Source organism: Diadema setosum, chromosome 3, assembly GCF_964275005.1.
Source record: "Diadema setosum chromosome 3, eeDiaSeto1, whole genome shotgun sequence".
NCBI lineage: Eukaryota > Metazoa > Echinodermata > Echinoidea > Diadematoida > Diadematidae > Diadema > Diadema setosum.
In genome coordinates, this window is record NC_092687.1 from 37,748,409 (window position 1) to 37,776,112 (window position 27,704).

At 38.7% G+C, this 27,704-nt stretch overlaps 1 protein-coding gene across 1 annotated transcript in view; it reads right to left on the reverse strand.

The window, feature by feature from the left end:
* Window positions 1–8,612: 8,612 nt before the first annotated feature.
* The window catches only part of LOC140226369 (adapter molecule Crk-like), a 53,833-nt gene continuing 34,741 nt past the window's right edge, over window positions 8,613–27,704 (reverse strand). The window contains exons 6-8 of the mRNA XM_072306852.1: window positions 15,275–15,403; window positions 12,440–12,547; window positions 8,613–9,583 (exon numbers count right to left, since the gene is read on the reverse strand). Coding sequence (XP_072162953.1) covers window positions 9,386–9,583; window positions 12,440–12,547; window positions 15,275–15,403 — 435 coding nt within the window. The 3' untranslated portion in view covers window positions 8,613–9,385. The remainder of the gene's footprint in view (window positions 9,584–12,439; window positions 12,548–15,274; window positions 15,404–27,704) is intronic.

Here is a 27,704-nt window from a genome sequence, read left to right on the forward strand (position 1 = left end):
CTGGCAACGTAGAAAAAATTGGCGCTATTTCATTCCAGGATTTATGATCACTATATTAAAAAAAAACAACACCAAAAACCATTAATTAAAGCATTAATGATTTATTCATGCCATATAAAAGATTGCTAAACTATGGACCAATCAGCCGGAGGGAACTACTGTAGTACCCAATGCCTTTCAACACATACGGATGCAAAATGCCCCCTGCACGTTGCTATCAACTTAGCCTGCTTTCCAGACGTTTGTCATTTCACTCAACCCAAGTCATATTCGTCCATGATCAAACATGAATACACATGACCATCGTGTCACTGGTGACAAATGAGTTGAAGATGTGTGTTTACTTGTGCATAGTAGTTCACATAATCCATCCCTCTCCGTGGTGTACATACAGTTGTGTGTGTGATTATTATTTGTATTCAACACTGTGACTGCTTGTACAATGTAGGCAATGTATGTCTTCCGTCCACTGTGTTATGTATATGTGTATGTATATAATCAATCCTGCTGGAACAAAGTTATATATTGCTAAACAGGATGATTTTGTCTTCAGCTTCTATATGCATAAGATGCAGACGGCCTTAGAGCAAGACAATCAAGACCAATGCCATTTACATACACCACGGTACCCTACACTGCCTGGATATTCTGGGCAGAATGTCTGAACACTGAACACCGATGGTTGCACACCAAGCTGGGCCTTACTTTAATATCTGATGGCTCATAAAATGTTTACAGCTTCAGACTTTACTGTACACCATGAGAACTTAAAAACCCTTGGAGAAAAGTTCAGGATGGGAAAAGGTGACTGAAGAAACGAACTGACTAAAAATAAAATCAAACTGAGATATCGTGTCACAATGACAAGGAGTTAGGAGCCGAGAATTTAAACAGAAAGGGTGGGGGAGAAAGAATGAAGGGCAAATATGGCAGACCAGCCATGACAAAAAGGACAGCAGAATAAAGGCAGGAATACTACGAGACATGTGAAGATACAATTAAACAAAAGAGCGGATGGAGACGTGGAAAAGTGGGGTGAAATCATTGCAGGGCAATAATCTATTTGTTATAAAACAAATAATGACTACCATGTCAGTCACATGACTGAACATTCGAAATGGTCAAACATGAATTACAAACATGTCTGAAGTACATGTCACTCATTACCAAAAAAAAAAAAAAAAAATCAATATATCATGATCATATTCACATTCGACAATATTTTTTCGCTTTGATTGAAGTCAATTCCAAACTAAATCCTGGACATCTCCACAAAGAATGTCTGACATAATTTGTGTTTACAGCTGATACAGCAGTAGATTTCACACGTGCAGTCATTGCGAGTTAGTCTCATTTAAAATGCTTCAACAGAAGTGGAAAAAAAAAACACTGAAGATGCCTTGATTTTGCTACATATTACAATCTACAAGCACCTGGGCTGACATATACTGAAAGCACATCCTCAACGGGCTTTAAAAAAAATGGTACAGAAATTGAGGGAAAATAGTAATTGAGAGAAAGAAATGTCCATTACAAATCAGCACAGACATAGTAACATTTTGTCTTCAAACCAACTGACACGACAGTATTATTTTTTTCAAAAATATTAAAAAATACCATCATTATAATTAACAGTTCTAAGTACAATCAAGACAGTTGAAGCCTTGTTTGAAAAATATGTAGTTTTATACAAAATATAATAATTTTCTACATATTCCACTCGTCTTTGCAGGACTGCCAACTTCCTCACATCCAAATCGGGGAGACGCCACAGAGCAATCAGGAAGAGATTTTGTGTGTTAATACATACATTTCAATCGACAACAATAATTCCCAACTCAGGAGGATTGTAATATTCTCTTTATTCAGGCTTAAAGAGATTTACAGATCTACAGAAACTTGACATTGCATTGAGCACAAGTGAAGTCCCAAACCAACAGAGAAAAAAAGAAAGATCATTTGTCCAAAATGTACACATGAGCTAATAATGCACTGGCTTACATCTGAGCAAGCAGTCTTCTCAATTCACTTTTCCAAATCTTGTTATATCACATTCACCCATTACATTTCATATGCGTCTGTATTCTCCCATTCATAACTTATGCTGAAGTGGGTATGAATCTCAAAGCGATTAAATTCTTCAGAGCAAGAAAGTTGTTTGTCTTTTGCTACTGCAGAGGACGAACAAAATCAATTTCTCTCCTTATTTCACATGAAGAGATTTATGTTCTTGTATTACAAAGAGATCGAGGCCATTATTTCGTTGTAAGTTGACAATTTGGAGGACTTCAAGCTTCACACAAACCTCTTCTTTTTTTTTTTTCACCAGACATTTACTTACTTCCTTGGAGGAGTCTGTGCCTTTAAATGTTGTTTGTTTTTGCTTGCTTTTTCTTAACAAATGCTGTGAATGATAATCATTATATCTTAATATTTTTTTTTCCTGCCATGAAGTGGAATTTTATCATGCTGCCATCTTTCTCTCATAATTTTTTTTTTCTAAAAGTCATTGTAATTTAGAAAGAAATCAGGCATGACACTGTCACAGCTGATTACATAACTAGCCCTCCAAGACCATCCCCTAAGGTACCCTGATGGTTGTGCAGCTATCATATAAGAGGAAGTGCAGAACAAGGTGATTTAGCTTTTAAAAAAAGTGCAAAATTTGGTATTTGTTCATTAAGACTGGTGCACTCATAGAGGGCGACAAAATAGGCTGGTGCACCCGGGCTTGAATTGGATAATTACTGCTCTCAACGGTGTTTTCCATTTTTTCCTCATTGATTACTGGTGTATTCGGCCAAAAATCCAGACTCTCACAAATCCGTCGCAGTGGAAACACATACCAGGAGAAGTCAATGTAGCAGACAAGGTATCGAGAGGGACTACAGCTGACGAACTGGAGAATGAGTGGAAGCAAGGACCAGACTTTCTATGACATCATGAGGCAGAGTGGCCAGTACTGCCCTACTTTGGCAAAAGGAAGCAAGTGACAAAAGTGACATTTCTCGTGAAAGAGCAAAATGTGTCTGTCATTTACACTGATGTCAATGGACTAGCATGATGTCTTATCCAACATATCTCTTAGTAGGATGAGTGTTTCTCCATGAAATTTGGCCTGGAAGAAGAGCTCATTATGTGAATTATAAAAACATCAATAACTCAAATTCGGATGGTATGTCACTTGCTTCCTTTTGCCAAAGTAGGGCAGAGTAGACAAAGTGGTAACAAATGAGGAAAAACGGAAAACACCGTCGAGAGCGGTAATTATCCAGTTCAAGCCCGGGTGCACCAGTCTGTTTTGTCGCCCTCTATGGGCGCGCCATCATTCAAGTTCTTTGGCCAGATACACCAGTAATCTTGACTGTATATGGCATGTAGACCTCATCTACAAGCGCATAAAAACTCTTGGACCTGATGGACCACTGCATGTCTGGTATACACACATGAATTCCCCTGGAGCCAGATCAGAATCTGCATAATGAGCAATGTATGGTGTAGCCAAAAGGGAAACCTCATAATCAAACAGAGTGAAAATAGTATGGTATCTTTAAACTGAGAATGCAATGTTAAATCAAATGTTGAAGGAAACGAAGATGATCTCTGCTTGAGTGCTGAATGGCACAGAAAACCCCATAGTCTTATACACTCTGTCCAAAGTCCCTGGCAAAGAATGGATTAAAGATCAAGTGCATGAATTCTAAATGTTCCTCTGTCTGAACCTCAAAGTGGAAGAATTTTGTTTAAGCTCACACCATTTTTTCCCCTAAAAAGTCATCGTTCTGATCACCAACTGATCTACTCCATTTACATGCCTGATCTGTATTCTTGATAGACAGAAAGATCCGTCTATCCAGAGGAGTCTATTTATTTATTAATTTTTTTGTTTGACGTTTTTGCTCTCCTCCGCAGGAGGGGATTCCGTGAAGCCAGACGCAGTCTCCGCGGAACATATCCCCTACGACCAGATACAGACCGATCTTTCGGTCAATATTCCTGACTGCAGTGTAACTGTCCAAGTTGATTCCCACAAATGCTGTTTGTCTGATTCCATTCCTAACTTCTATTTCTCATTCACCAAGGTGCACACTCACCTGTGACATTCTATTTGTCATACACATATACTGTGACTGCATGGTTTAAAACAGATTTTGTTCAAAATTACACAAGCTGTTAAATGAGCAGTATGTACTAAACAGCAAAAAGGATCGTATCAATTACCAGTACAATATTGCGTTTGTGTCAAACATTATGCTCCATATGTCACGAAGAGACAAGTTCCTGTAATAACACAAGATTCTTCCTGTAATAACACAAGATTCTTCCTGTACTTCGTCAATAATCTACAAGCATTATTATCAGCCAGTTCCTCATATCACAGCTTGTCAATGAAATGCAAAATGTACTCGGTAAAGAATAAAACATTACATCCTCCTGCATTACCAAAAGGTATCGCAAAGAACTAGGAAGGGCAAACGCGCGTGCGCGCGCACACACACACACACACACACACACACACACACACACACAAGAACATTTCTAACCTTCATGGTTTCCATGGTATCAATAACAAAACACTTGTATAAAAGGCTTGCGGTATATGCGATCGTGTCTCAGCCTCGCAAAATCTATGAGGGGCTTAACAATTTCGTCGTCCACTGCTGAAATTGTGGGACTGCAAAACGTGCAGACTGCTGCACATTACCCAGGAAAATAATTCTGCCTTTTAGTATCATTAAAAAAAAACCATATATCATGCTTCCTAAAAATCGGTGAAATGCAAACCGCCCCTTCACACTGCCTAAGTGTCCAGTCCATCATTTACTGGACATAGCCCCGATGACCACACATCAGTGGAGAGCTATAAGGTCTGTTTTTACGTCTGTCACTGACTTGGACACTGCTCAGTCCATTTTGGCCAATCCTCACTTATCTCAGTGGCTATCGATACACCAAAAATCTCCCTCTTTTCCTGTGCATTTCTCAGCTTTGAGAGACCTATTTGATTTTGGTTTTTGACAATTGCAGCTCACGTTCGTGCCAACATATCACAAGTATATTTTCAAATGGAAAAAAAAAGAAGAAGATAATTTCCATTATCCCTGAATTTTAGTCGAAATTCCCATAATTTTCAGGAAGACAGCCATTTGAGACATGAGTCTACTGATAACACATCAGTTTCTGCACAATAAGACATGGACATTGAGCCGTTACCACGGCAGTCCATTACTGAAAATTGGCAGGTTTTTGAAGCCACCAATTTCGATGAACACTTGGTGTCAATTTCTTTTCTCTCAGAGGCAGAGATTACACGCTTTGTGTGTCAAAGGTACACATGGAGCTGTTTCTGTTTTGTGTTCAATTTCTACTGGTGTGAAATCCTGAATTAAACTGGATGAAATCCATTACACTGTATGAAATCCATTACACTGAATGAAATCCATTACACTGAATGAAAATCATTAAACTGAATGAAAACCATCACACTGAATGAAATCCATTACACTAAATGAAATCCATTACACTGAATGAAACCCATTACACTGAATGAAATCCATTACACTGAATGGAAACCATTAAACTGAATGAAATCCATTACACTGAATGAAACACACTACACTGAATGGAAACCATTAAACTGAATGAAACCAATTACACTACTAGAATGAAACCTATTACCCTATATAAAATGAAACCAATTACACTGAATGAAACCCAATACAAGGTGGATGTAGGCCTATTGTTTTGCGGCATATCAAGGTACACTCCATATTACATGACCAAACAATTATTGCAAGAAAGTCCTACTTTTCTTCAACTATTCCATATGAAATACCCGGCATGATTTAGGTAGTAGAAAGGAATTTTGGGGAAAATGTCATAAGTGTATGCAAAGGAGTTGTTGTTTTTATTCGTGCAATAACCTACTTAAACTAGATTGTCCTTCATGACCCAAAAAAGAGAAAGAATACATTTATTTGTGACAGCTACAAGGGTATCAATGGTGTAAAAAAGCTTAACCCTATTCTAACTGGGCTATTTTAGACCAAGTTTTTACTGGGGGGGGGGGGGGTCAATTTGACCCCCCCTTCAGATCTCGGCCGCCGATCGCGCGATCGCCGCAAAATTTTGCCTGAACATAGAGCTGGATGTCACCTACAAGATTACATGGTCATACAATAGAAAAATGTTGATTTCATATTTTTAATAAATTGATTATGCAAATTAACGCATGAAATCATATTTTCACCTGTAACTCCATCAAAAAGACTGAAGGATTATTAGATTTTTGTGTCAGAGTTCCTCAAGACACATCAAACAATTTTCTTGTAAAAAAATCGCGCAATCAAAATCATTTTCTTTTGTTTTTTATTGTTTTGTTAATTTCTTGTGTATTTTATTGTTTTTTCGATCTTTTGTTTTCTATTGTTTTTTTGCCAAAATTTGTTGGAGGCTCTTTTTCAAGCTTATCTACATTAGAATTGATTTATTTCAATGGTTAAAAGTTGAAATAATCTAATTTATATCAATTAAACAAAAAAACACAGTTTGCATTGGATTTGCACACGAAATCATGAATTTGAGCGTTTTTCGGGTTGACATGCATATGCAAAACATTGCATAACTTCAGAATGGTGTACCCGGACGTCGCAAATTTGGTCTCAAAATATGCAGGAGACTTCAATGAAAAAAGTCATGAAACGACGCGGCAAAATCATTGCGCGTTGCGGAATCGTGGCGCGAAACGTCGAGGGGGGGGGGGTCAATTTGACCCCCCCCCCCCCCCCAGTTAGAATAGGGTTAAGATGGACATACACATACCAGACTCCAAAATATTTCATTGGTCAAAATATTTGGGGAAAATTCTGTACAATTTGTGATCCGACACTAACCTCCAACATTAATCAATCAACCAGTTAAAGGACATAATAGGGCAAAAAGTCAATGTCAAAAACTACTAGGCCAACTGACATAAAGACATGACTGACTCATCTTATAATCGAAGTTGCATAATTTTCAAGGTCACCTTCCCTAAACTCTATTTGCATGTATCAGTCACGTCTGATGCATCGTAACATTGACGCAACTACAGAACGCCGTACTTTACTACTAACAGTACATTTGTATTGGTAATCTTTGTCTCTTGGACCATGAAGGTAAGCTTGGAGTACAAATATCTGTCACACGTGGCTAAAGTCTATTTCTTGGTGTCAACCATCATCCGCCCTGCTAAAGAGAAGGGCGCCCTCAGCGGACAGCCAATGGCCTACGAGACCGCCAACTTGGGAGTGCCTCGCCCAGCATTTGCCACAGTACACCATCACGAAAGATTATGAAATGTGAGAGCAATGGGCCTTGGGCCTTCATGTGATTTGAAGGGAAGATGCAGAATTAGGAATCAGACATAAATTGATATGATTGTACAATTAATATCACTGTGATTATTGGTTGGTATCATTGTTGCGTTATACAATCATAATATCTCTATATTTACATCAGAATTTTGTCTTCCAATTATTGCCTCTTACATGTAAGTCTGTTTCACATGCAGAAGGGGACATCCCCGACACTCGTGATGGTAGAACACTAAGAGACCCTTCAGTGGCTTTGGAGTACAGTATTACTTAGTATTGTGCATCAAAACACAAGACCGTACAAACTGAGTTGGGCAATGGACGAGCTATTAACGGTTTGAGATGTAAATGCTGACATGTGAACAACACCGAGTCAAAATCATTGTTTTTGGACGCAATGATGCGTGGTATTGGATATAGGGCAACAGATACAATGTAATAGGAAAATGTAACCTGAGGCAAACTGGCTCTACCACTGGCGACAATTTCCACAGCCTCGAAGTACCATAATCATTTGTCACATATATAGTTGTACCTCCCCCAAAACACAATCTGGCTTGAATCAATTAAAAAGTTAGGCTACCTCGCACTTCTGCGTTTCGACCACCGTGAAAGTACCTTTACACTTTGGCAGCATATCTATGCCTACGTCGTCTTGGTGTGGACTCAGATTTCCGTTTGGCAACGTTGAGGAATGACGGTCATGACGACTTGTCATCACAAGGTCGAATAGAAGTGTGTCAATGTCAAAAGCCCAGTTTACACGAACTCAGATCATCAGACCATAATATTAAATAAAAAATCACTCATATTCTACCTGTATTTTTGCCACAAGGCTTGCCTATAATAACCTATAAAAAATGCTCCACAGGTGTGCCCATAGTTTGCCCAACATAGCACCAGCCACAAGACGTATAACAAATTCTTGCTATACCAAAAACTTACTAAAACATTGTTAAGATTGCTGTGAGGTGAGTACCCAATCCTCATCCAGTTGGAGCAAAGATACGCATAAATTTGCATACATTATCTAGCTCACCTATTACACATTCCATAGTAAAATCAAAACCTTGCCCGTTCTGCACAAGATACCATTATTATGTAAACGCATGCTACAGGTGAGTTTGATTTCGTGTAGCCTTTTTAAAACTCTACGAGCATTACTACCTTGGGAACACCAGGGCGGACAACTTTGTATTAACACAGGCACACAAGTGCAATTCACACGATTGTCCTTTCATTCACTGCGGCGCACAGATTCCTTTGGCGGATGCAGTGTGGCAAACGTCCAGCCGCCTCCTGCAACTGATTCAGTATCTCAAGTGGCTTTGCCGCAGGGTGATTCAATTTGCTAGGTGTCATCGTACTCTTCGTCCACATTCAAGCAATGAACAGATCGACATCTTTCTCTCTAAAAAAAAACACCATACAACAGTAACATGGAGATGGGCGAATTACTATGTAACATCATATTCGAAAAACAGAAGAAAGGAAAATAAAAAACAGAGCAAAAAGCTGCTAACAATGCTGCGTCCCCTAAGCCGATATATGATTATTATACACATGTATATAGAAGCAAGTCTTATAATATCTGTAACGCTGTTGACATCGTAAGCATTGTCATCAGTGTCGTCTCATCGCCATCCTCGTTGTCAATATCCATCATATAAACACGCGAACGAAAGGAACATGACGAAGAAAATGGGGAGGAGAAAATACGTGGTCAAACATCTATGCGCTGTTGATGTGTTGTGAGTTTTTCCCAACAGACACACTTTCAGGTGAAGGAACAAAAAGAGCCATGACTGCATGTTCGTTCACCTCGCTCTCAGCGCTCAGTCGTGTTGATAGCTGTCCTGCTTCAATCAGTGTCTGCCAGGATGCCGTTGAGTCGGGTGCAAAAAGTAATCGTTCCTTTAAAATGTTAGTCGCCGACGAACGTTTCTCGCTCGCTGTGGTTTGCTTTTCATTTTGTCTTTTGTGGGCGTTCTCTCCCTTTCTCTCTCTCTGTATAGTTCTATCGCGACAGTTCAGTAGTTATTCGGCTGCGAGTTTCCGTCCGTGCCGTTCTGGTTGGCGTTGTGTCCTTGTAAAATTTTGTCCGCCTCCTCCTGGGAGAGAAGCTCGATGAAAGTGAACGGGAAGAAACCCTGGGAGCCGTCCTTCAGGAGCTCACCCTCCCAGTAGCCGCTCATATGCTGCTTCAAAACTTTCACCATGTCTCCTTTCTGCTCACAGCACAGTCCGTTGAGGGGGGGGGGGGGGGAGGGGGGAGGGGGGAGGGGCAGGGGCAGGGGGAGAGGGATGGGGGTCAAAGGTGAGGAGGAAGGGGGCGGGATGGTCGGAGTGGAGGTCAGGAAAGAGAGAAATCAACAAGATTGGTTTTAGTTTCATATCATAACTGAGTTGGCTGCTGCAGGCATAACATTGCTGGGATAACAAAACCTTGCATCTCAAATTTCGGTGAAACTGACATTTTTTTTTTTGATTAATGGTCCAGTAATCATTTTTAATAGTGATGTCCTTGTCCAAATCGTAGCTGCCTTTGATAGCACAAAATGAAGCCACCATGACATATCAAAGAAAAGGCTATCCCATTTGATATAGTGCTTTGACTGCCAAAGATTTTTTGCTCTCCTGAACATGTGACATTTTTGAGATACGAGGTCTTGTCACCTGTGCAACAATAAATCCTTCAATCTTCTGGCAGTGTTTGAATTGTACAAGGTTAACTCTTGTTTGAATTCATAATAACAAATCTTAATTCATAATGCACATACATTGTAATAACACTGACATATTTTTAAAGAGGTACTACAAAATATACTGCAAGAAGAAATATACATTACAAATATCTGAATCACTTGAATATACTATAAGTATATTTTCTTAAAGTATCTGTTAACTAGTGGTACAAGTGTGCATAGTTTTCCACCAACATGAGACAACAAGAGGAGTGTTTAATGAAGATGAAATTTTTTTTTTTAATGAAGTCTTTAAGGAAACTCAAACCCAAAGAGAAATGTGAATTGAGTGAAAGCAGCAACATCAGTAAAACACATCAGTGAAAGTTTGAGGAAAATTGGACAATGGATGCAAAAGTTAATAATTTTTTTAAGTTTTAGTGCTGGAACCACTGGATGAGGAGACTACTATAGGTTATGACGTCATGTTTGGGCAACAAATATAAAGAGAATCCACAAAAATAAAGTTTTTAATGAAAATTACACATTCAATCAACTTGAAAGTAACATAATGTTAAGGGTAGTAATTATTCCCCCTGCTTTCTAAAATTGGTTAGTCAAGTGTTCTTTCATTACGCTAGAAAAGTGAAAGCATGTAGAATTTTCATATTTTCTTTTCGCTGGCCACGTTAGACAGGTGGCCCCTATACACAGGGTCTTAAACAGGACTCTTCTCTCGGCGGGATTTTTCAGTGGCTGCTATAGACGGGTGGCCGCTATTAAAGGCAGGTTTGACTGTAATAAAAAGCCAATCTGAGCAAAGTGAATGTGAAATGGAATCTCTGTCAAAGCAAATCAGCATCAAGTCCAAAAGTCTATCAAGAAGTAATGGCAGTGTACCAACTCACTTCATCACGACATTATTACAGGGGATGGACATCGAGATTGCATCCGAGTGTTGAGTGCAATGGCAACTGGGCCCTGTTTCATAAAGCTGTTCGTAAAGTTACGAACAACTTACGAGCGACTGGTGATCAGTTCTGATGTGCCGTACTTATCAGAATTTCCATAATTCAGCACAAGAACTGATCACCAGTCGCTCGTAAGTCGTTCGTAACTTTACGAATAGCTTTATGAAACACCCCCCTGGTATCCCCCACCTCCCCCCCCCCCCAAAAAAAAAGAAGAAGAGAAAACAATCAATTCACCAAATATCAGTAAAACAGAAATGTGACAAGACCATGTTGTTGTTGTTTTTCTTTTTGTTTTTGTTTTGTTGTTTTTTTTTTCTGCCCAAAGTCTGTTGTTTGCCCAGTGGGTTTAAGATGCACTAACTTTGTTTCATTGGGGGGGGGGGGGGACGGGGAAGGCAAGCAAAAAAAGGTAGGGAAAGGGAGGGAAGGGGGGAAGGGTGAGGAAAGGGTCCCTGGGTGGGGCAAAGGTTGGCAAAGAGGGGGGGGGGGGAAAACACTGTGAGAGAAGGGTGGAAACATAAGGTAAGGAAGAATAATGGGATGAGGATTGGGTAAGGGATGTGGGGGGGGGGGGGGGATGGGAGAGGAATTATAGTGGAAGGAACAGTGGGAGAAATGCCAGGGAAGGTTGGGGGGGAGGAGGGGTGGGAAGGGAACAGTGAGGGAACAGGGTGGTGGCTGAACAGTGGTAGAAGGATGGGAAGAGTGAGATGGGGAGAAGGGGTGGAGGATGAGGAAAAGGTGAGAGGGAAGGGGGAGTGGGGGATGTGATAGGAGGAGAGGGTGGGGAGGGGCAGCGATGGTGATAGCTCTATCAATATCCTCCTCTCCAGCGGAAGTCGTAATCAAAGCTCTATCAAGCTCATAGAGGTACATACTATAACCATGGCCGGCCTAACAATAGTCACACATCAAACTGAAGGATAAACTATTTGTGTGCTACAAATACAATATTCTCCATAGGTAAAAGAGGTTCCAAAATCAGGAAGACTTGTAGATTTTCTTGTCAGCATGTGAATATTTGGGTTTTGTAGAGCTTGGAGACTACAAAAGTAGGCAGCTCCTTTGTCTAATTTTACTCTCCTGTAAATGTGGATATTTTCGTGTGAGAAGTTTTTATTTTCGCGAATTTCTTGAGTCAGGGGCTATTCCCGAAATTAAACACACAGGAAAATACTGACTCTGATCGTGATATGAATGTGGCGCACATGTATACGTACATTTCTCCGTTCAGTACAGTACTCCACGATCGCGAATTTAACCACTCGCGAAATTGTGTGGGAAGTCCCGATTCGCGAAAATTTAGACTCGCAGAATATATGCCGTATACAGGCACACTGTTTCTCTATGACCGGAGCATTAACTCTTACTCTCCTCCTACCAACTCCCTGAAATTTCAGTGATCATTGTCTTAGCCACATTTTACCTCCAGTTTTAATTGCGTTGTGTCGTAGGCACTGGGAATTCTCCTCTGTATTGCTCTGCCGTAGGAAGTGACGGTGCGGTAGACCTCCGGCGGAGGATCAGTCTTCATCTGCAGGTGTTTAAATTGAAATTGAAATTGAAATTGAAATTGAAATTGAAATTGAAATTGAAATTGAAACTGAAATTGAAAGAGCAAGAGCAAGAGCAAGAGCAAGAGCAATAGAAATAGAAATAGAAATAGAAATAGACACAGAAAGAGAAGGAGAAAGAGAAAGAGAAAGAGAAAGAGAAAGAGAAAGAGAAAGAGAAAGAGAAAGAGAAAGAGAAAGAGAAAGAGAAAGAGAAAGAGAAAGAGAAAGAGAAAGAGAAAGAGAAAGAGAAAGAGAAAGAGAAAGAGAAAGAGAAAGAGAAAGAGAAAGAGAAATAGAAATAGAAATAGAAATAGAAATAGAAATAGAAAGAGAAAGAGAAAGAGAAATAGAAATAGAAAGAGAAAGAGAAAGAGAAATAGAAATAGAAATAGAAATAGAAATAGAAATAGAAAGAGAAATAGAAATAGAAATAGAAAGAGAAAGAGAAAGAGAAATAGAAATAGAAATAGAAATAGAAAGAGAAATAGAAAGAGATGAGTGAAAGAGATGAGAGATAGAGATACAGATAGGGAGAGAGGGAGAGAGTGAGAGTTGGTAAGGTGGTATAAGGACCCCCATTTTACAAGCCGTCAAAGGTTCCCTTCTGTTCAAGCTCTTACAGCGACCACAGCAGTACTCTTGATACAGAACTGACTGAAATAAGATATTCTAGTAATCATTCTTCATAGCCTCACAGCATCCTACTTCATTTTCTTTAAAAGACAAAAGCAAATAGACAAAGAATTTGCAGGTATTCAGATTTTTGTTCAATGACAATCACTTGTTATCTTTCAGGTCACTAGCCTGCTGGACACACAGCGTGTTTTGTAATTGGAGAAAATGGGAATGGTCAAAATATCAAATTTACTGTACATTGTCTGTCTCACTGGTCTAATCCTATGGAAGGGATATTATATTTTGATGAATTTTCAAGTCAGAAATCAGGAATGTGTCAAATCTCTCTAAATCAAAGGGAGCAAGCATCGAGCACTGTTTATTCTTCCTAGTCATCCCAGTTCCATCTTCAAACTAGGGTGCAGGCCTTTGCCCAACGTTGAGTCTGATCTTGCAACCTTTTTAGAGGTGGGGGGGGGGGGGTGGTTGCTTGCCAACACCCATACAACAACAAAACACTTTCCATGGAGCAATCGGGCAGATACTTGGGCGTGGTAACACAGGTGCCTCAATAGACGATTATAATTCAACAAAACAGGGAAGCTTATCATTCTCTTGGTAGGACATATAAAAACACATTCAATTTTGCGGTCAGCCTGCTGTAGAACCAGGGAGCCTCCGCAGCTCTGCCTTTATAAATCCTTTCGGTGCCAGGGACCTTGAACAGTTTGTACAACGTGATGGGGCTTTCAGTGTAAATCAGAACTCAAAGCACTGATGGGGTTAAAGCTCACAAGTCCTTTTTGCACCCCTGAAAATTAGATTCCTTTCCTATTAACTGGTATGTTTTAACAGTAGTTGATTCAGACCTTTCCTCAGAATCACAAAAATTGTAAACGTCTTGGTGATGGAGGAGAAAACAATATCATTCTTCTAGACCACCGAGCTTTCACCGAGCTGTCGGGCGAAAGCTCGGTGGTCTAGTGGAGATGACGCCTGTCCGGTGATCAGGAGGTCGTAGGTTCGAATCCTGCTCGAGTATGTACGCCCATGATTTTTTATCATGGCTACTACTAAAACAATGATCAATTCAGTGCTTCTTTACGTCGATGTGGGGCAATTTGTCAATCAGTCGCGATGAAAACATCTCGACGGAAGAATTTCATGAATTTGAATAACAAAGCAGTACCCGCTGCATTCTATAAGGATTAGAACCAACACTTGCTGTCAGGCGAAAGCTCGGTGGTCTAGTGGAGATGATGCCTGTCCGGTGATCAGGAGGTCGTAGGTTCGAATCCTGCTCGAGTATGTACGCCCATGATTTTTTATCATGGCTACTACTAAAACACTGATCAATTCAGTGCTTCTTTATGTCGATGTGGGGCAATTTGTCAATCAGTCGCGATGAAAACATCTCGACGGAAGAATTTCATGAATTTGAATAACAAAGCAGTACCCGCTGCATTCTATAAGGATTAGAACCAACACTTGCTGTCGGGTGAAAGCTCGGTGGTCTAGTGGAGATGACGCCTGTCCGGTGATCAGGAGGTCGTAGGTTCGAATCCTGCTCGAGTATGTACGCCCATGATTTTTTATCATGGCTACTACTAAAACACTGATCAATTCAGTGCTTCTTTACGTCGATGTGGGGTAATTTGTCAATCAGTCGCGAATATCATTCTTTTTGGTGGTGAATTTATTTGGAGCCCGGAAAAATTCCAACTGTCATTCTCAGCACAGACAGGGTGCATATCCTGGAGTGCATTTTTTTTTTTCTTTTTCTTTTTCAAAAACTCTGAGGTGTATTACTGTAAGGTTCATACAAAATGGTGGGAGACACTATCCTTCAACCACGCAAAATTTTGTGACATTTGCAAATGGGATATATGGCCCTTTAAAGTAATCAAAAATATCCAACATCCAAAAGTTACCCATCTTGAATAGACTATTCTTTTCAATGTGGGGCTGATATGAAAGAGCACTCACAGAAAAATGTAAAGTCCATTTCATATTAAACAGGAACAACATCAACCAAAAACCGGTACCCTAGCGGTCATCTCATCCAAAGGGTCACCCCGTCCTGAACTCACCGGCTCCATCCAGGGAACGGGAAACTGTCCCTCCTGTCCCCTCGAGTTGCGCATCGTCCACCACTCCTGCTCGTCCCGGTTGACCAGTGTCAGAATCTCGTTCTTCTGGGCCGGAAGGTCTTCGGGATCCTGCAGGGAAAAAAAAACAAAAAAACAAAACCAAAAGTTTAAGATCGACTGATTATCTACACTGAATTTGTCATAAATTCCTGTGCATATTGACATACAAAGTATACCCGGTACATTGTATATTACAGGGTTGTCAACAGTATAGAGTATAAACAGTGTTGCCATATTCTGAGGGGTGAAAGGCACATTTTTGCTAGAGAACAGTGCGTATAATAACATTCAATACTGACCAAGCTGTGTGCAGTAATGCAAGAAACCTGCAGTACTAGGGTGGTGACATGGCTCACAGCCTCCGACCCAAGAGGCCCGGGTTCGAACCCGAGTTTGGACTGAGCAATGTTGTGTGTAATCATACCATCCCCTCTAGCAAGAGGCAAAACACTCTGTCCCTCGGATAGGACATAAAAGGAGGTTCCATGTGTAAGAGAGTCACATCTCATGCACGTAAAAGATCCCGCTTCATTCATCATAAAGACCAGGGTGTTTAAGCCAGTGAAGTGGTGCCGCCTCACATCTAACTGGACCCCATGGAAGACCAGCTTAATGGCATAGTTGAATATAGCTATCCAGCCATCTTCTCAGATGAAAAATGAACAAGCAAAAAAAAAAAAGAAAAAACAGAGCAAAAAAAAAAAGAAAAAACAGAGCAAAAAAAAAAAACACCCCCAAAACAAAATTACTTTTGGCAAAAACCAGTACAAAATACTGCCAAAGAAAAAGAAGAGAAAACTAGAAATGTCGCTACGGCGACTGATGCCTCCACCATAATGCATGATTCTCCCAATAGGTGTATAGTACAATGTCTTGACAATGTGTGATGACAGTTTCACATAACTGGCAAAATATCGAAATAACAGGTTTGTCAGAAATATCTTGAATGTTCACTTTCCACGAACTGGGTTTGCTATAATTGTCTATTAAAGAGTGCAGGTACACATATTTGGGGAATTGAAAATTTTTACTTGACTTCTGACCGACCTTATTATAAGTTTATGCATTGAGTATAATTTTCAAGGTATGAAGAAAGAGTGCAATTACAGTACAATTTTTTTTTTCATTTAAACCTGACCTTTGACCCTTAACCTTTGACCTTTGACCTTCTGGCTGGAAATTTCCAAGAGAATCTCCATCAAGTATCATGTACATATATTAAACACTTTTAAAACTAATAATTATGCAATCATTGCATATACCAGTATACATGTATGAGGGAAATACAGTAGTAACATTTTGAGGAGTTGACCTTGACCTTTGAACCCCTGACTATTGACCCATGACCCCTAAATTCCCTAGATAATCCCTGCCAGTCAGTACATGCATATGTACCATGTTCCATGAAGATACATTGAACCATTTGCGAGAAAAGTGATATTGCAACATTTTCACCTAACCTTTGACCTTTTGACCTTTGACCTTATGACATGAAACTCTCTCTGGAGAATCCTTACGCAGTAGTACATGTCTACACTAAGTTTCAAGAAAATAACTGCGGGCATCGCATAGATATGGGGGAAATAGCAACATTTTTAGCATTTGACCTAGAGCTTTTGACCTTTGACCTCTTGTCAATGTCACTAGAATCTACTCAACTAATTGTCCCATCATACATCATCCTTGGACCAAGTTTGGTGAAAGCTGCTTCATCCAGTTTTGAGTTATCACATAAACAGATAAATTTTAGGATTTGACCTTGATCTTTGACCTTTGACCTCTGTCCGATTTCACTGAAAAACTAATCAAGTAATTGTCCCATCATACATCATCCTCCAACAAAGTTTGGTGAAATTTGCTCCATACAGTCTTGAGTTATCGCGTAAACGGATACAATTTCATGATTTGACCTTGACCTTTGACCTTTAGCCGATTTCACCCAAAATCTTATCAAATCTTTGCCCCATCATACTTCATACTTGGACCAAGTTTGGTAAAATTCCAGTAAATATTACTCAAGTTATCGCGTAAACGAAAGCGGACGGACGTACGGACGTACGGACGGACGGACGGACAACCCGAAAACATAATGCCTCCGGCACCACTTCGTGGCGGAGGCATAAAAAAAACAACAGTTGAGATCTCTGATATGCCTATCATACTGCATTAACAGCACATTTCTTTTTGTAAATTTCTTTTATCTCCGTATATCATGCAGAGAATATTACTTTCATTTCTTTTTTGTCTAATTGCATAATAATACTTGTTCTCAGCAAGTGATGTTTTCTCCCAAACTATATATACACTTTATATATATCAAAAAAAAAATGTTTCAGTGATTTGTTGCTGAATATTCTTATCAAATTTTACATTATTCGAAGCTAGAGTTATATAGAGTAAAATGTAATATTCTCTTCCACTTGCACTCTTTTGTTTCACATCAATTATCACTTGTTTTGATTGCAGATTTTTTTTTTCAAAAAAGCACCTTAATTACGTCACTATCAAACTATCTATTAATTGCAACACATTTCAGAAGATTTTACACTGTTGTTTTTCTCCCAAATGAAAAATTACATGTACACTGATCGTACAATTTCAGCCTTATTATACATGTAAGCAGATTTAATAAACTGAACCAGTTCTACCCAGTCATTCTCCCAAATACTAAGATTTTGTTATTTGAATGATAATGAGGTGATGATTTATGCAGAAAAATTCATTCACGACTAGGTGAATTAGTCTCCAGATGAACTGACATACTGTCTGATCATTTTTTTTTTTTTGTTGCTGTTGTTGTTGCTCCTGTTGTTGTTTTTTTCTTTCTAAAGATTTTCTTCATCCCACCAGCAATGTGGGCAGGCTTGAGAAGTGCCAAGAAATAATACCAGCATCTTAATCACCACCTCCGCAGCAAAACAGTTTTAGACATTACACTCATATACATTTTCAACAGCGCCGAAGGTTGAGCTATCCTGAAGATTACATACATTTGTACACACAGCACAACCAGAGACTTATCATGCACCTTCTAGAAAGCGATCCACTGTACTGAAAAAGAAAAAAACAACAACAACAACAACGACAATAAAAAGAAGTCTTTTCTCTGGCACTGCAATCTCTCTCTCTCTTCTTATCCAACTCTCAACATTGCTTCATTTGAAACAATACGAAGTGTAATACATCTTGTAAGGTCGGCCGCTCTTTTGCTACAAATAGTCACACACACAAAGTGTACAGCTCCTGCACAGTCAGTACCTCAGAATACATGACACTCGCCTTTGGCTTCAAGGTAAAAAAGTGGTTATATTCCTCCCACAGGCAACGATACAATTTACTGCGGAGCTTCACATTTCAAGGCCTGCCAAATGTGTATAGTGTTTCATCTTTGGGAGAAGTCCATCATGTATCAACGTCTGTTGAAACCCAGCATAGTGATTGAACACATCGTACTTTTACAGTTAATATCTGATTACAAATGAGTCTGTGCCCATGTTAACTTCTGTGTAAAAACCTTTGTTGTATTAATGTGTTGTCGATTTTATGGTTTCTTTTTTTTTTTTTTTTCTCCAAAGATGACTGTGCAGTTTGAGGAAGCTATTATAGCAGGACTCTTGTCTCCCACCATACCAGTTTTGAAACATTTAACTTCAGACATTATTCACTAGCTGTTGGAATACCAGAACTATTATATAGGTAAAAATGTCCATCAATGCACAAATATTGGTGTCGCCCCTCGATGGGATGAGTGGTGATTTGTGACCTTGAACTTGGCAACTTGAAAAATCAAACTTTGAGGGCGCCCTACAAGAAAACGACAATTTTTTGGTTGATTTTTGGTAGGACTGTGCAGCAAGTGAGAGTATTTGAATATGTATAACATTGGGTTCTATTAAAAGCTTATTGAATTTTGAAGTTATCAGCTTCTAAAACATGCACCCAACTACATGTAGAAATGTCGCTATGGCGACTGGTATGCCTCCGCCATAATGCATGATTCTCCTAATAGGTCTGTAGTACATGTGGACAATGTGTGATTACATTTTCACAAAATTGGCAAAATATTAAAATGACAAGTTTGTCACAAATGTGTTGAATGTTCACCTTCCTTGACCTAGGTTTAATTGGATTAATAGGAGAGCATGCATTTGGGGATTTAAGGACTTTAACTTGACTTTGACCCATTCATATGTTTATGCATTGAGTAATTTTCAAGGTATGGAGAAAAAGTGCAATTTCTGTATTGAATAGTAAATTGTTACCATTTTCATCTGGCCTTTGACCCTAAAAATTCATAAGATAATCACTGTCAGGCAGAACATGCATAAATATCTAGTAAGTTTCAAGATAACTTGAGCCACTTCCGGGATATGGAGGAAAAAGTTAGTTCAGCACTTTCACTTGATCTTTGACCTTTTGACCTTTGAGGCAAAAAAAAAGAGAAAAAAATCTTTCCAGAGAATCTCTATTAGGTTATACATGCATACACCAAGTGTAAAAAAATAATCCTGCTGGCACTGCATAAACATGAGAGAAATAGTAAAATTTTGAAGTTTTGCTCTTGACCTTTGACCCCTGACCTTGGACCCCATGAACCCAAAATTCTCTAGATAATCACTGCCAGTCAGTACATGTATATACACTATGTTCCATGAAGATCCCTTGAACAATTTCCAAGGTACAGAGAAAAAAGGTGAAGTTTTAATATGTTTACTTGCCCTTTTGACCTTTGACCTTTGACCTCATGACCCAAACTTTCACCAGAGAATCCTAATTGGGTAATACATGTATACACTAAGTTTCAAGAAAGTATCTTCAGGCATTGCATAGATATGGTGGAAATAAAGAAACTTTATGTATTTGACCTTGACCTTTTGACCTTTGACCTTGAGCATGTGCACCCAAAAGTTCATAGGCACAACTTCACCCCCTAATACACATACATGCCAAGTTTCATCAGGATACCTCAAAAGGTTTTGATAGTTACACTGTCCACAAAATTCATTAGACGGACGGACAACCCGAAAACATAATGCCTCCGGCACCACTTCATGGCGGAGGCATAAAAACATTGACTTTGAAGCTTAACACCATTTTCAGTGACGTCATGCGCAATAACAGATAGTCAGATCCATGTCATAATAATATATTGTGAAGTTAAAGTTAGGTTAAAGTAAAAGTCCTTCCAGTTTATAAAATGAACAATGTAACTCTTCTAATTTGGTTGCAGCAATCATCAAAAATAACAAATTTTATTTAAACTCTGTTGTTTGACCACACATTGGTTGCTATAGGAGGCCATATCTTACTTTAGCAACTGTTTGACCTTGGGGAAAAATATTTCAGAATTTTCCATCAGACACTTGGGGGAATATTTGGTGCAAGTTTTAAAATTGAAAGGGTCGGGTTTACAGCATTGGTTGATTTGACATGGATAGACCCTGCTATAAATCACTAAACACAGCTCAAAACAGGCACATTTTTTACTTGCGTAAGTATTCTTTCTAGTGTCCTTAGGAAATGTAGATGACAAAAAATTGTGTCATTACAAAAATTTCTTTGTAAAGCATGTACGGTTTGTACTAGTATTTATCTTTTAAATTTCTTATGTTTTTCCTTTGTTTTTGACTGTTTGTTTTGCATTGTTTTTTTCCAATGAAATTTGTCCGCATCATTGTTCCAAACATGAAAATGTCATATTGATTGATTTTAAACAATAAAACCCCATAATAATCATGCTTTTATGAAATTTGACTGTACGCACAATTTGCGATAAAATTGTACAGGAATTCCCGTTTTTGAGCAATTTTTGGTCTGACATGCATGCACATGTACACATTTACGCGTAAACTTTGGAACCGTGTACCCGGATGTCACAGATTTGGTGTCAAAAGATGCAAGAGACTTGAAAGAAAAAAGTAGTGAAATATGGCGGCGATAGCTTTTTGCAATGGCAATACATGTACATCGCGCGGAATGTCAAAGAGGGGGCCTGTAAGCCCCCCCCCCCCCCCCCCCGCCTACATGTAGCTAGGGTTAAATGATGGAAGAAGCGATATGACTGCGCGCGCGTTGAACGGGCTCTCACTGTGAGTTCTTGCGTAAACTCACAAAATAAAATACAATTTATTAAAGAAATGGGATTCCATCAGGATTTGTGTATGAATGACACTTCCTCAATAATGACTAAACTTTCCACCTCATCGCATGACATCATAAAAGAAAATTCCTCCAAACGTTTTGCCAACGGTTATTACTTGAGCCATAGCTGACCCTTTACTGTAGCATTTGGTATCGGCACAATAAACCACACCAGAGCTTAATAAAGGGTCCATAAAAATGTAGTTTAGTGATTTAAAGGTAAAGTAAAGCACAGTTTTCATGCACTGGCAGAAACTGTTGATTTATGCCCGAACCAGACACTTATGTGTGAAGAAATTTGTGAATTGTCACAAATGTACACACAAGTAGTTATGTACATGTATCAAGGCTGTATGCATGGTTGTTTTAATGTGTACATTGTATGTACACAGGGTGACCAGATTAATGGAGAACATTCTATATGATATAGATATAGTACATACAGGCTGACCAGATCAGTGGAGAATTTTCTATGTGGTATACAATGTAGCTACAGTACATGTATGCATGTGACAGGAAATACATTATAGCTCGCTCAATCTAGAATGATTTAACCCATTCCAGAAAATTCTAGGAAGTGCTGGCTGAGTGAGGCACTGCCCTTGTAGCCCAATGTGATTGGTAGTTAATTTTGGCAATTATGTTATGCACATAGTTAGACAGTGAGTCATCCAGGATTCCTGGAATTTGGACTTGCTAGTATGTTCAGGTATGTGGCCCCAGGTTGGAGAAAATTACAGAATGTACTAGAAAGGGGTGAATGGATAGTATATAAGCAGGAGAAATTCTGAGGTAGGCAGAGTACCCAACACCTCTGCTCTGAGAGTTACGTCACTTCTGGCTCTGAAGCGACTTGTTATAGTCAGTCCTGTGTTACCTGCTGACCTGCTATACAAATTGTGTTTGTGGAGATAAGGCCTGGGAGACATTTTGCCTGCAGAGAATTAATTTGCCTACATTGGAGAGAGACTCCATATTTTAGTGTCAACGGACATTATTACGGCAAAGCTGTGACGGGCTGGATTCCTTGCTGGACATTATAAAGTGAATCATCATTCAACGCATCGACTGGACGTAGTCGTCATAACATTGGATTCTGCACATTTCGCTGTGGACCTATACCCTGGATTTATAACGTGGATTATTGCAACCAGTGCCTTTGGATTTACGTCTGAGGTATCATTCATCGGTGCATCGCGGATCATTCATCTGTGCAGCGAACATCGTATCTGGACACTGTCAAAGGATCACTTGTTTTCAAATTTGGCTGTACTACGCGTAAGTGATTGCACTACCGATTTATAATTGTTTCTATTGATCATTATTGTACTGATGTGAAAACCCATTACGACTCTGTATCCACAATATCACTGTTAATAAACCGCCCGAACATTAGTTGATTGTTTCTTTTGTGCGATCATTCTCAGAGTGATTTTGGTCGTAACAGAATTAACAGCATCATTACTCGATTTCAGTCGGTTCACAACGAAAATGTGAGCTACGTGCACACTTATTTTAATAGCAAAGAAATGTATGCTGTCTGTACTGTGAACTGATGTTTCTGTGCTGTATTCGGTAAATTACTGGTCACATCCTTTGTACAGACCCTCTTGATATTTTGCAAGTAAATTCCAAATGACAGAAGATGCATTTTGAGCCCTTTTGAAAACTATGTTTTTCCTTTATTGTCAAGTAAGGGGGAGGGGCACTTTGAGCTCTCTGATACCATGGTTTCCAATGTCATGAACAGAATCACCAAAAGCTTCACATATCTAACTGTACATAGAGGTATACCATATTTGTGATGATGGTAAGTGAGCAACTCCTAAAAATGTCCTTGTTAAGTATTTACTATTACAAAGGATAATGGTCAAACAAACAAAACATTGTACATTTCATGAAAATTGGCTGTAGTTTATGTAATAAAGAAATTGATGTGAGCAAGAAGCTGATGCTGATAAAGTTTTATTCTAAAGCTAGCATGTTTTGTTTTTTTTTTCCACAAAGATGTTCTAAATGATATGGATGTTTTCAAGCTACTGTATACGCCATATATTTCGCGAGTCTAAATTTTAGCGAATCGGGAATTCCCGACGATTTCGTGAGTGGTTAAATTCGCAATTGTGGAATCCTGTTCTGTACATAGAAATGTACATGCGTACATCACATCCACATCAGGATCAGGGTCAATATTTTCATGTGTCTTTAATTTTGCGAATAGCACCCGACTCGCAAAATTCGTGAAAATAAAAACCTTGTGAAATATTCGGCGTATACAGTACTTCAAACAATTTGCCATTTCTCTTTTGAATTCATGGTACAAAACTATGTGCTTATAGTAATACCCACTTTTACTCATTTTTTTATCGAATTAATTTGAAGTACAGCAGATGAAGATTTTGGAAAAGGGAAAATGGTTGGAATAGGGATGTTGCACACCATCACATGATGGATGCAAATTTAAAGAAGTACTTCTTTGAGAGAAGTTGATAATATTGTTAAAATGATGCTAACTCTGTACTGATCAGATGTGAAGGATTCATTAACCCACTGAAGCCCAGTCCCCAGTATACTCGCGCAGGTTTCTGCGGAAAATGATTATTAAAATGGATTGTATAGTTTTGGTTGAGACCTAATTTCAGGTTTGTAACATTTTTTGGTGAGATAATGAGAAACCTCTTATGAAATATGAAAGAGCATGTAATTCCTTGAGGAATTCAACATTTATTTGATGAAAATTGGTTTTGAAATGGCTGAGATATCCAAAATAGAGCAATTCTAAAGTGTGGGACCCACACTTTATTACGATCGCTTTGTTTTACTTTGTTTTTGAATGTTTCAGTCATTCCAAACCTGAATTTCATCAAATAAACTTTGAATTCCTCTTAAAATGGTATGCTCTGTACTATTTTATAAGTGTTTTCTTGGTATCTCGCAAAAAGTTAAAAGCCCAATTCTCATCTCCACCAATAATGTACCATCCCTTTAAATGAAATGTGAAAGAACATGTAATTCCAAGAGGAATTCAACATTTATTTGGTGAAAATTGGTTTTGAAATGGCTGAGATATCCGAAACAGCAGGATCCTTTAATGAAAGGTATGACCCACCTATTATGATGGAGCTTGTTTTTGGATGTCTCATACAATGTTCTAAAATCAATTTTCATCAAATAAACTTTGAAGTCCTCTTAGAATGGTATGGTAGGTACTATTTTATACATGATTTCTTGGTATCTCTTAAAAAATTTAAAAGTCCAATCATAATCTCCACCAATACTATATCATCCCTTTAGTATCAATGTTATCTTGACGTCATGAGGTTAAAGGGATGGTACAGTATTGGTGGAGATGAGAACTGGGCTTTTAACTTTTTGCGAGATACCAAGAAATTATATAATAGTACAGAGCATACCATTTTAAGAGGAATTCAAAGTTTATTTGATGTAAACCGGGTTTGGAATGACTGAATTATCCAAAAACAAAGTAAAACAAAGCGATTGTAATAAAGTGTGGGTCCCACATTTTATTAGAATCGCTCTCTTTTGGATATCTCAGCCATTTCAAAACCAATTTTCATCAAATAAACATTAATCAAATTCCTCATAGAATTACTTGCTCATTTCGTAAGAGGTTTCTCAATATCTCACCAAAAAATGTTAGAAACCTGAAATTAGGACTCAACCAAAACCATACGATCCCTTTAAGTTCGGGTAAGTCCTGTGTATTCACTTGTGGTGCAAGCTACTGCAGGAAGTATGTAAGTGTGACATTATCGCCAGCAGCTAATTTGCATTTTATTGCTCTTGACTAATAAACTGAGAGTGACACATGCTAAAAACAATGATATCTTCATGTACACAGTGTACAGGTGTTAAAAAAAAAAAGACTTTTAATATTATGCTTTGCCTTTGTGAATGCAGAGTGTTCATTCATTTCCATTGTTTTTTTAAATGTTATTGTTTTGGCTTGAAATAGTGAGACTTGTGTCTTCTAAACCAAAGTTTAAACATCAAGACGTGTAGAGACACTAAATGTAGCCATACACACGAAATGTAACAATATAATCACATATTTGTACCAACTTTGAAAATACATCTCCCACCAACCCCCCCCCCCCCTCCCAAACCCCTACACACAGGTATTCAAAGACACTGTTTGAATTAGGGGATCAGTTTCAGATACGAAGGCAGTGTAATTGTCAAACTTTGAAAACTGACTTGTACGATGATCTCACGCGTGAACAACAAAATTGTTACATTTAAGTTCCTTTATAATGGGAGTGCACTGTAGCATATTGGAGGATCATACAGTGCGGATTCCTCAGACTGAGCACATTCTTGAACAGTGCCTTTAATGTGCTTAAAGGGGATATACAATCATTTCATCTTTTCCCACTGAATTTAAAGTACTTAAAACTTAAATCCGTCATTTAGGACAGGCCATTATCTGCAATAGGTCCACATCAGTTTTGATGGGAATGGATTGATACACAACGGAGGAGCCTGCTGCGTGCCTACAAGTGGCTCATCTGCATACAGCTGACATTGTTCCCTTGTCCGAACTCCGCCGAATCGCATACCTCGTGGAAAGTGCGGCCACGAGGTGCGCTCGCACTAAAAGCAGAACTCTAGTATCGTACCACTTGATGACAGCGGACCCCAGCACATCTTCCGCTGGGTTGTCGAATAAAACAACTCATTAATAACCCTTAAGTTGACACGATGCAAACTGCACATATATGCCTAGAGGAGATGCAAAAGAAATTTCTCTCACACTTCATACATGGGAAAATTGTCTTGCATGAGAAAGTTCTAACGAAAGTGCACTTGTACGGAAGACAAATAATATACCAGAGCTATTTAAACCAAAGACTTGAAAATCATGTTTCCTATTTTGCTATATCCATACAGCAGAGTTGCCAATCTCTGTACATGTAGATCAAAAACATACTAATGCCAATTACAAAAATATCGATATAAATGAATAAATAAATGGATTTAATAAATTAATCAATTTATCAATTCATTCATTCAGTACCTCATTAGCGTCCTGAGCATGTCCTTAGCATGTCTTGAGTAGAGAACATGCTTTAGTGCGCATACTGCAAGTTACCTCAAATATGCACAGCTTGAGCTCCCAAGTTCATTGATTCTATTTGCCAAAATATTAAAAAATCCTTCAAAAAATCATAAATATGCCCTGATCACTACCAAAATCTGATCATTTCTGTTCCTGGTGCCAAGTTATCAACTTTCTCTGTAAAGTTTCATCCAAATCCACAATTTTTTTTGAGTTATTTTGCAGACAGACAAAAGAAAAACACACAAACAAACTAGTGCCAGTAAACACACATACTGTATACCCGGTACGCCAAATATTTCGCGAGGTTTTTATTTTCGCGAATTTCGCGACTCAGGTAGTATTCGCGAAATTAAAGACACGCGAAAAGGTATTGATTCTGATCATGCTATGAAAGTGACATAGGCGTATACTTTTCTCTGTTCGGTATAGGACTCCACAATCGCGAATTTAACCACTTGCAATAAATAAATGGTGTATACAGTAATCTTCCTGGCAGAGGTAAAAATCTGAAGATTGCCCATTGAAGCCAGAGTTTAGTGACCTTTGACCTTGAGGGATTTAAAGAGCTTGTATAGTTTTGGTTGAGACGTACACTTGTAACTTCAGGTTTCTAACATTCTTTTTTTTTGTGAGAAAATGAGAAACCTCTCATGAAAGGTGAAAAAGGATGTAATTTTCCAAGAGGAATTCAACATTTATGTGATAAAAAATTTGTCTTGAAATGGATGAGATATCCAAAACAGAGCAATCCCAATAAAAGGTGGGACCGATCATTTATTACAATCACTTTTTTAACTTTGTTTTTGGATGTCTCGGTCATTCCAAAACCAATTTTCATCTCATGAACTTTGAATCCCTTTTAGAATGGTATGCTCTGTACTGTTTTACAAGTGGTTTCTTGATATCTCGAAAAAAGTTAAAAGCCCGAATCTCATCTCCACCAATACTATGTACCATCCCTTTAAAGGACAAGTTCACCTTCATTAACATAAGGATTGAGAGAATGTAACAATATCAGTAGGACACATCATTGAAAGTTTGAGGAAAATTGGACAATCGATGCAAAAGTTATGAATTTTTAAAATTTTTGTGTTGGAACCACTGGATGAGGAGGCTACCAAAGGCTCGTGATGTCATATGAGTACA